This window comes from Fistularia commersonii, chromosome 28 (genome assembly GCF_037954325.1).
Source record: "Fistularia commersonii isolate RoL2024-O1a breed Wild chromosome 28, RoL_Fcom_v1.0, whole genome shotgun sequence".
Taxonomy (NCBI): Eukaryota; Metazoa; Chordata; class Actinopteri; order Syngnathiformes; family Fistulariidae; genus Fistularia; species Fistularia commersonii.
The window spans coordinates 4611412-4621848 of NC_141311.1; the positions used below are offsets into that span (position 1 = coordinate 4611412).

The following is a 10437-nucleotide window of genomic DNA, read 5'->3' on the forward strand; positions in this document are numbered from 1 at the left end:
CTGACTATGTGCGGAGGCTCTGTGTTTTGATGCCTTATCTAGATCTCTGGAGATTGAAATTACAGCAGAGTTCCCATGGCAACATGCCCTGCTAAAAAGAGTAGGCTCCTCTTTAAAAGCCAAGGGTAAAACTAAGCTTATCTCATTTTCCCATGAATAAGCAGTTGTCATGCAGAGTTCCAAGCCCTCGTCTTTGTAAGGCCCCTTTTTGTCCTGTCTCTTGACAATAACGTTTTTAGTCCTCACACAGGCTTCTCCATAAGGAACACGAGGGTGTGATACTTTGGCAACCAGCAACCAGGCAACAGCGCCAGCTCACATTGCAGCATTTATATTCTTATCTTCATTCCTGACCAGTTGGATGTGTCCATCAATAAAGTGGGCCCTCAACATCGACGTGTAGGTATAGAAAGAAATGGATGAAATGTCAGACTAGATATTATATACACCATGCTGATCATGTGGTCCGTTCCAGTTTACCGATAATCTTAAGAGGGATGCGAATAACCTATTACTGACAGGATTGCTGAGTATCTTCTGTACAATTATGTGGAAAAAAACAGAAAACCTGAATAGTGATTCATCGTGCACATTACTTAGCGTTCAGATCTAACCCTGCACAAAGACTTTATTAGTCTAACTAGTTATTTTAGGATACTGTGTAGACTTGAGTGGGAACATATAATGCAATAGGTGTTAACTATATATTCTCAACAACTGCTTATTGACCACTACGAAGATGATGTTGACGTGCAGTTGACTTGGCGTGCACATTAGACCATGCTCTCTTGCCAGAATGCACCGACAGATTTATCCTGATTTCCATGTCACACAGACAGAACATACAATTGTTTCCTTGTCACTTGTGTCCTGTCAGATGGTTGGTTTTTTTTTTCAACCATAGTTGGAGTACAGATCTGCAGGGTAGCAGCCTGGTCTGGATGAGGCCTGCAAGCACAGGCTAAAACTCTTTGTTCACGGTTGCATTCAACCCGGAAGTGCAGTATCAATCCACTGCTATTAATCCAGGTTTTGCTTGCAGAACCCCAAATTTACATGCACACCGGATAGCACCCCGACGCGCACAGCACATGTCTGCGTTTTCTCGTCCGCTGTCAATCACGCCGAGCCCGTCCCCTTTAACGCCCCGCCCCATTCAACGCTAAACTTTGCAGTGTTGTCACATCATGACTCCCGGTTCCGCTCCTTAATGGTGACCGCGATCAACCCGGAGACCCCCACCCCCCACCCCTTTCTCTGCAGCGTCAGCTCGCTAGGATTCGTCTTTTAATCTCCCCTTGCTTAGAGATCCATTATCGATCGGTGCCATGGAAGGGCCCCCCCGTCTCCCCGCCGCCCCGCCGCCGCCGCCGCTGCTGCTGCTGCTGCTGCTGCTGGCGTCCTGCTGCAGACCTGGCCGGGGATACTTCGCGGAGGAACGCTGGAGCCCGGAGTCTCCGCTCCTCGCTCCCCGCCTACTCCTCGCCCTCGTCTGCAGGAACTCCGAGCATTCCCTGCCATATTTCCTCGGCTCCATCGAGAGGCTCAAGTATCCCAAAGACCGAATGGCGCTGTGGTAAGTTGTCAAGTTAGTTCCCGCAGACAAGACAACCATTTTCGACCGCTCTCCAAGAAGTTTCCATGCATGTAAATGCTTATAAACGATTTATAAAATGCACATAAATCGTATGATATGTGGGGAAGATCCAGAGAAATGGGGGGGGGGGGGAAGAGAGGGAGCGGAAATAATAAGGGGAGGGTAACAATGGAGCTCAAGCTGTGTGGTGCTTGGTTACAACGTTAAAAGGCCTTCCCAGAAAAAGACAAAGTAAAAAAAAAAAAAAAAAGCAAAATACCAACAAGGTAACAAAAATCCGGTGTTGAGATGTTTTAGTTATTGAATTAAACTCCGATCTCTGCTGGTTTTGGATGAGCGGTTGGATCCTCGCAAGGGGAGATGCATTGGTTTGTAGACGTGGAGGGGAGGAAACTGGAGCGCTTGGACCAAGAGGAGCTGTGTGCCACACGGATCCATAAAGTCAAGGCACACACACACACACACACACACACACTCACACACACACACACACACACACACACACACACACACACACACACACACACACTTATGTAGTACTCATCATGCATCCCACCCCCTACCCCACTCCTGCGCCGGTTGTCTCCCCCCGCCTTTAGAAATGAACAGACCGACTGTCTGATCCCGGAAGCGACGTGCGCCGGTACTGAGATTCCACGGTCCCTGATGGATGTGTGTGTGTGTGTGAGTGAGAGTGTGTGTGTGTGTGTGTGTGTGTGAGCGTGTGTGCGTGTGTGTTACGGATGTTCGGACTCAACAACTGGATTCCGTGACTCAGCAAACATGAAACTGGTACCAGGAACCCTCTGAGACCTTTGCACTGTCAGGAGAAAAAAAAAATCCTATATTAAAAACATAGATTTTTTTTTTTCCTATAAGTTTTTATTCATGTGTGGAGGATCCCAGATGTATTTGCCAGATGACAGTTAATTGGAACTTGGAATATTTGCCTTGGATACTTAATTATTCCCACATTTGAAGAGAGAATATTCTCTCTAGATGCATTTGTTCTTCAGAGTTTCTCTTAGTTTTGCAATGAAGATTGAATGTATTTATTTATAAAACCTAGACTGTACTTTGATTGGAATATACTATATAATATGTGGTAAGAAAGCCCATGGCGCACTTCGGTGTACAACAACACGGTTATAGTCCTATTAATGCAACCACTGTGTCCTATCTTGGTTTTTGTTTGAGATAAAAGTACCAAATTCTATAATAATATAACACCGCTTGTATAATTAGTACTTTCAGACACTTTTAAACCAAGTGTTAAGACATAGTATTAAGACTCAATGAAGTCATTCATAGTAGGCCTCACTTTAAGCCGTACTTTCATTCGTAACAAAGCGTAGGTTTTAATGCGAAGGAAGTATAAGCGATGTTGTGGGCTATTTAAACGTTTGTCTGTCAAGCTCAGGCAAAAGCTTACGGTGATAAAAGGAAAGCGTGTCTCACTTAATAGCCGTGCAACATGCTTCGACAGCCCCCACCGTGCAATCCCCCTCAGAGCCGTTGGGGAGGTATGTTCCTCACCCTCCGTCTCGGTGAAATAGATTTATGTGAGTGAAAATGTTCAGTCACTCCTTTGGTTGTCTGGTGGTCATACTGCAAATGTGTTTGAGGTAAGGAGAGTCTCATTTGAAAATGCCCTGCGAACACACCAACAGCTGTGTGACGCCTTAAATACGACTCTCTGTTTGTGTTTTTGCAGAAGCTTAAGGCAGCTGTTAGTCAGTAGGCCGACGCCTCTGAATCTGCATTAAATCGTATTTCATTTTTAATGTTTCAAATGTAATTTTGCCTGGTGTTTCTGCTGCGCCGGAGCCAAGAAAAGCCAGATTTATGTCAATAGCAGTAAGAGAGCATCCGTCAAAAATGTTATATTTACGTTGTGTGAATCCACTCAGTGTGTTTGAGGATTTGGAAATCCAGTTGTTTGGTTTTTGAAGGAAGACACCGACTTAGCAAGCTGCTGCCGTGTTCTTACAGGTCTGTGAGAAATCTGTAAGATGAGTCCGGCTTGGCTGTCGTCCTCTGGAGCCCGACAGAAAAACAAGCTGGTTTAAGTGCAGATGTTCTTCTGGGAGTAACACGTTTACCTCCTGTTTACCAACACAAGTTGACAAAAGAATCCACCGTTTCAATATAGCACGTTATAGAATTAATATATCTGAATTTGAGAGGAGAATATGGTCCACAAATTAGAGTTTTTATGAGCATTTTTTTCTACCTGTGCCATCAAACTATAGAACTCCTCCCCTTTCTGCATGGAGGAAGTCTTACACATCGGACTCAAAATATTAATAATTTAATGTTCAGTATTGCTGCAACGCCAAAAAAAAGGCGATGTAAGGCTCATCCTAATGTGCACTTTTAGGTTATATCATTTCATGTATCATATTACTTTTTCATTCTTAACCACATGCAAAATTATTTTTTCCGTCATCATGTGGAATATTAATCTCAATACCATGGGCTACATTGAGTTCATATCATGTGCAATATATTTCTCTAAATGTTCAGTGTAATGTCATGTTTTTATGCAATATGCGGCATTTTCACAGTCATGTGAAATATTACTCTTTACTTTTCAATTCTAGATCCATCTGGCACAACTTTCCTTCGGGATTGATAAAGTTTTATCTTTTGACTTAACCCCAGGATAAACAAATGAACAGTTGTAAAAAGATACCCTGTACTTTAAAAGTGCAAATGATCTCGGTAATATGGTTGAATTTTTTTGCACATTTGTCTATTATAGATTGATTTAACTATTTCAAGGATACCGGCAAAGCACATTTATGGATTTTGTTTATAACCCGCATAACAGCATGTTATGCTGCGCTAGAATTTCCCCGAGCAGGTGTGTAATATTTCAGCCCCGCGTACTTTGTGTTGTTGACATCGTGTCAGTTCCCACACCTGCACACAATAAGTTTTACTTCCATGAACACTGCAGTCTTGTTACTTGAGCCGCAGGGTCATTTTTCTCTGCTGTTCCTTGAATCTCGGTTGGCACTCCGCTTTACCGAACCATCACAAGGTCTCCCCCCCCCCCGTTCTATTTGTGATTGCTATCACTTATTAATTTATTTCGTCTCTTTTAAAGGGTAGCAACTGATCACAACGAGGACAACACCACTGACATTTTGCGTGACTGGCTTGTCAAGGTGCAGAATCATTACCATTACGTGGAGTGGAGGCCGAAAGAAGAGCCCAGGTTGGTTTTTACTCATTACATCACTTATTACTGATATTATTTGCAGGAGCATCAAAACCAACAATACTGAGGGTGGCTCTATGATGTAGTAGTTTGCAGTCTTCAAGATTCACAGTTGCAATTTGTGCATCATGGAGTTTGTGCGTTCTCCCTTACGTCTGCGTGGGTTCTTTCTGCGTGCAGGATCAGCAGCACAGATGATCATTTTTATTGCTATTCAGAATAAGATAGGTTGATATTTTCAAGGTTATTTAAAACACGAGAAGTATCGTACAGTGTCTGTTTTGCTTAGTAAACCCATATGCTCTTTTATAGTCGGTATAAAGGTCTCACAAAATCCAATAAAGCAAATAATGCTCAAACATAAATGCAACGTGTTTCCCACAGACACTATGAGGGTGAAGATGGTCCAAAGCATTGGACGGATCCCCGTTATGAGCATGTCATGAAACTTCGGCAAGTGGCACTGGAGTCGGCTCGTGAGATGTGGGCGGACTACTTTATGGTAAGTGACAAAAGTGCTCTTTAAAGGGACTGAAAAAAAAAAAAGATTAGTCACATTTTTCCATCTTCACTTTCAAGCCAAATACTCCTGCCTGGATTGGGTGTATAGTCAAATAATAGCTGCAGGAGGATAAGTACAGGCTCACTCTGAGCTCCGGCAGTTGTTTTGAAAATTGACCCTGTTGTATTTTTCGTCCCATTATGGTTAAGTTTATCTGGTGCCGCTCCCGAAGACCTCTCCTTACTGTGACACGAAGATCGGGCTTTATTTTAAGTGCAAGCCATGTGTACGTTTCTATTTGTATGTCCCGGCCGAGCTCTCTAACTTCAGTGGTGTATAATTTAGATGCATGCTACATCCAGGACGGTGGCAGCCTTTGCACATGAAATCCTTGGAAATGCCGTCCTATATTTCCCCTTAAAAACAGACTTCGGAGAATACCTTGAAAGTGAATTTCTCCCCTTAACCTTCATGACCTCAACTGCATTTTCTGTAACGTTAAAACCCCTTTATAGTCGATCACGTCGCAGAAACAGCTTACAGTTGCATTTCCTCCTGCTTGTGTGTGTGTGTGTGTGTAGCTGGTGGACTGCGATAACCTCCTCACCAATCCGGACGTGCTCTGGGATCTCATGAAAGAGAATAAGACCATCATCGCTCCGATGCTCGAATCCCGTGCCGCCTATTCAAACTTCTGGTGTGGAATGACATCTCAGGTGCCGACGCGGTCGTTTTGTTTACACCTTGATAAATGCTGTCGGATCAACTCCTCATCATCCTGGCTCTTTTAGGGTTACTACAAGCGCACGCCTGCCTACTTGCCCATCAGGAAGCAGTTGCGAAAGGGCTGTTTTGCTGTACCCATGGTCCACTCCACTTTTCTGATAGACCTCAGGAAAGAGGCATCCAGGGAGCTGGCCTTTCACCCTCCTCACCCGGAGTACAACTGGAGTTTCGATGACATCATTGTGTTCGCTTTCTCAGCCCGGATGGCAGGTACGTTGCGTTCCCAGCTCAAGGACCGATTTACGGAATATAGAGAAATCTAGCAGATGAAATAGAGGTCACAAAATACGAAACACGAAAATATACTGACGCTCGGAATTTCACTCGCATATAACTAGAGTTCCCTTACGTTCTCACAACACAGACCGTCTCAATTCGAGAAACTGTTGTTCTGGCCTGCAGGCACACGGATTTGTTTGCCTGTGAATTGCTTAAGAATTGTTTGGAAAGAGGAAATGATTGTCCACTCACTGATGAAGTGCAGTTTTCAGTCCGGCTGTCGTGGGAACTGAGAGGGTCACGTAAATAGACCCATCCAGGTTGGAAAATACGGAGACATATTGTATCACTGTTTTTTTTTTTTTTTTTGATGAACCATGGAATACTGCAAATAGTTACATTGCAACAGCCGCGCTCACAAAAGTCCCAGCTGTCGCGACAACAAAAGCATATCGCCGTGTTTTATAGCTGTGTTGAGGAGCTGCATCTGTACGACTGCTGCTTTCTGGCACTAAATTGTTACAAATACATTAGAAAAAACAATGCTGAAAACAATTTGTTCACAGAATCGTTTTGTCAGTTGAGTCTTCATGCAGGAAAAAGATAGGAATCTTGCACAATATGACCCTGAACCTGTTGATGATGATCATGATCAATGGTCCTGGTTGTTTAGAGATGGTTCAGTTTAAATAGGACACTCCTAGTATAGATTTTAACAGGTAAATGGGGTCCTGTGAAAGAGAAACGCCATGGGAATAAAAATGTCAAATTTAAAGGCAGCGGAAATAATTCAGATGAACATAAACAAACAAAAAGCCTGAATATTACATAGCTTTCTTCCAGCGTAACCATCTAATTTCCAAACCTTGTCTCTTCAAATCTAAAGTAGTTTTGTAAAAAAAAAAAAAAAAAAAAATTCCGTCTTTGGCTTTCAACAGATGTTCAAATGTTTGTGTGCAACAAAGAGACGTACGGTTACCTCACCGTGCCGCTGCGATCCCACAATACGTTGCAAGATGAAGCTGACAGCTTCATCCATTCAGTCCTCGAAGTGAACGGTAAGCCGCTGATATTCCTTTGTTTTTGCACTAAACTCCTTTTTTTTCTGCTTGAAACTTGCATTGTTTTTCCTTCCACTTCTCACTAATGGTAACATTCAGCATGATTCGTTATATATAATTGCCACTTTTCCTGCATCCTGCCGTGTAGTGCGAAACCCACCGGTGATGCCGTCCAAATACATACGTGTTCCGAGAAAACAACCCGACAAATTGGGCTTCGACGAGGTGAGTAATGGCTACCCGTCCATCTCGGGGCTGAACATCTACCCTCACCGCTGGGAATTAACAACACGGTCTGCCGTTACTCCGTTGTCAGGTGTTCATGATAAACCTGGAGAGGCGGACGGACCGCAGAGAGCGCATGATGAGGGCATTGTTCGAGCAAAGTATCGCTTGCAAGGTCGTTGCAGCGGTGGACGGAAAGTGAGTTCAGATTGCAGAATGAACCCCTAACCCCCTGTTGGTGTTTCCGCTCTGATTCACTAATAATCTACACTTTCTGTGACTATTCAGAGCGATGAATATCAGCGAGATTCATACTATGGGTATCCATATGCTGCCTGGATACAGTGACCCCTATCATGGCCGTCCACTGACGAAAGGAGAGCTAGGATGTTTCCTTTCCCATTATAACATCTGGAAAGAGGTGAACCGTCGGTCGGGAATTAAATGATCAGCAATCAAAAGAACGGCATGATGGTTCTTTAACAGATCCGCAATCCCCCCCCAGATCGTAGACAGAAAACTGCGCACGTCTCTCGTGATGGAAGACGACCTGCGCTTCGAAGTCTTCTTCAAACGTCGCTTGATGAACTTGATGAGTGAAGTTGAGGAGGAAGGGCTGGATTGGGATCTCATGTAAGTCCGTGTTTCCTTCACTCCCCGGTTTTTAAAGCGTACGACCTCCTCTCAACGCTCTCTTCTTGTTCTTGCAGTTATATCGGTCGAAAGAGAATGCAAGTAGATCGCCCGGAGAAAGCGGTGCAGAATATACACAACTTAGTGGAGGCAGATTATTCCTACTGGACCCTTGGCTATATGATATCGCTGCAAGGTGCAGAGAAACTTTTAAACGCCGAGCCCTTAAAGAGGATCCTGCCAGTGGACGAGTTTCTGCCCATCATGTATAATAAGCATCCAATGTACGTTTTGCTCTCGCATTCGTAAATAAGCCATCTTTCTCTGATATCTATATCATGCGTGATTTTTTTTTTTTTTTTTTTCACAATATTTCCTCTTCTTTTTCTACAGCTCTGATTATATGAATCAGTTTGAGGTCAGAGACCTACAAGCATTTTCAGCAGAGCCTCTCCTGGTGTATCCAACCCACTATACCGGTGACTCGGGGTACATCAGCGACACGGAAACCTCCACGGTGTGGGACAACGATAAGGTCCGTACAGACTGGGATAGAACACACTCAGGGAAAACTAAGAAGCAGGCCAAGATCAGCACAGAGGCCCAGAACACAGATGTGCTCCAGTCTCCTTTGGACAGTACGGCACGGGACGAGCTATAAAACGGATAAAAGCCTCTCAGCAAAGACTTGCATTGAGCAACCCAGCTTGTTTTATAATCATATTTCATTTTTGCATCATTGCGGAGATGAAACAAGATAGAAAGGGATCAGGTGTGTATTACCTTGTCGGTCGTGATGTCGTTTTTTTTTTTAGTATTTGCTTTTTTAAGGCACCAGACTTGCCATGGAATGGCATTTGAAGTACCCGTTATCTGTCTGTCATACAGAAATATTACTCATTGTAAAGTAATGAAATTGTCGAGTGTTTTGACATCACGAGCTGAGCTGCTTTAATTACTGTAACGACTACAACCGTGTCACTTGGATTCAACACGGATGTCAACAAACAATCCGTTGGTCTCTTGTGAAACTACGGTTTGCTGAAATCTTTTTACTGACACCCCAAATGCTTACAGCAGAGCTTTTACCAATTTTTACCAAAATCACAAGCGGGAATGCGTTTAATTCTGGAACTTGGCTCCATAACACTGCAATTTGATTGACCTTTTGTGCCTCTCTCTGACCGCTGGATTGATATAAACTTAAACGGATCAGATAGGATTTGCGAAATCAGAAACTTTTTTTTTGTGTGTGTGTCAAGACAATCAAAACACAGAAGTGCCTTTTAACAAAAATAAAATGTGAACTGATGAACAAGTTTAATGACCACTGTCACAAGAAATAACCCCATTCCTTGAACAAATGTGCACTTTAATGCAGAATGTATCATGTTGAGCACATTATAAAAGCTCTTGTGCGGTGTTTTCTGTTGCCTTGCAAGTTCCCATCCAAAATCTCCCGTGGCTTCAGATCTGTAGACATTTGACAATTCAGCGTGTGATTCACATCACTTTCAGTTACCCCTCTGCTCCAATAGGATATACAGTATTTGCCTTTTTTTTTCCTAATCTTATTTATTAAGGGTTTTCCTTTAATTTGTTACCTGTCTATTTGCTTTTCAACAAGCGAAGAATCAAGGCCTGCTATGCAAGAACAGTCCAAGGATGCTCATCAAGACAGAATGGGGTGATTTGGTTTACCTCGAAAGCTACATATTTCAACATCACCTCTGATAAAGCGGTATATGCTGATATGAAGTACGAAGGAGGTTGCCTCGTTCGGTCCGTCATTTCATTTCTTACTGTTGAGGCCAAAGAGGACAATAAAGCTGTAGTTGAACTTGAATCAATTGTTTTTTTTTTTATTTGACTGTGACATATTCAATGCGTGTCTCTACCGCCCGGATAAGCCAAACCTGTCAGAATTACAAACAATCATATCGTCACCCTCTTAAAATAAGTACATTTTTTACCTTTTTTTTTTTCCTAAATCATCTCCTCATGATGCTAACCACGTCTGGCAAAATTGCCTACATCCTCAGTTAAACAAATTGTGCCATTTTACCCCTTTAGTAGAAATTGCCTATGTCAAGAATGTGTCAAATGGTTCAGTTTTTTGTGTTTCCTGAAAAATCTGAAAAAATGTGATCCAAAATGTGGAATCTGGCCATGGTTTGTCCCAAATCAA

General features: G+C 43.0%; 1 protein-coding gene across 1 annotated transcript; it reads left to right on the forward strand.

Moving 5' to 3' along the window:
- The first annotated feature begins 1257 nt into the window (after window positions 1-1257).
- Window positions 1258-10355, forward strand: colgalt1a (collagen beta(1-O)galactosyltransferase 1a). The gene is made up of 12 exons (XM_086175833.1): window positions 1258-1576; window positions 4710-4820; window positions 5208-5325; window positions 5907-6041; window positions 6117-6321; window positions 7269-7388; window positions 7540-7616; window positions 7708-7814; window positions 7905-8037; window positions 8122-8249; window positions 8327-8533; window positions 8643-10355. Exons 1-12 carry the CDS (start codon window positions 1329-1331, stop codon window positions 8908-8910), a joined length of 1857 nt encoding a protein of 618 aa, XP_086031959.1. The 5' UTR covers window positions 1258-1328; the 3' UTR covers window positions 8911-10355.
- The last annotated feature ends 82 nt before the right edge of the window (window positions 10356-10437 follow it).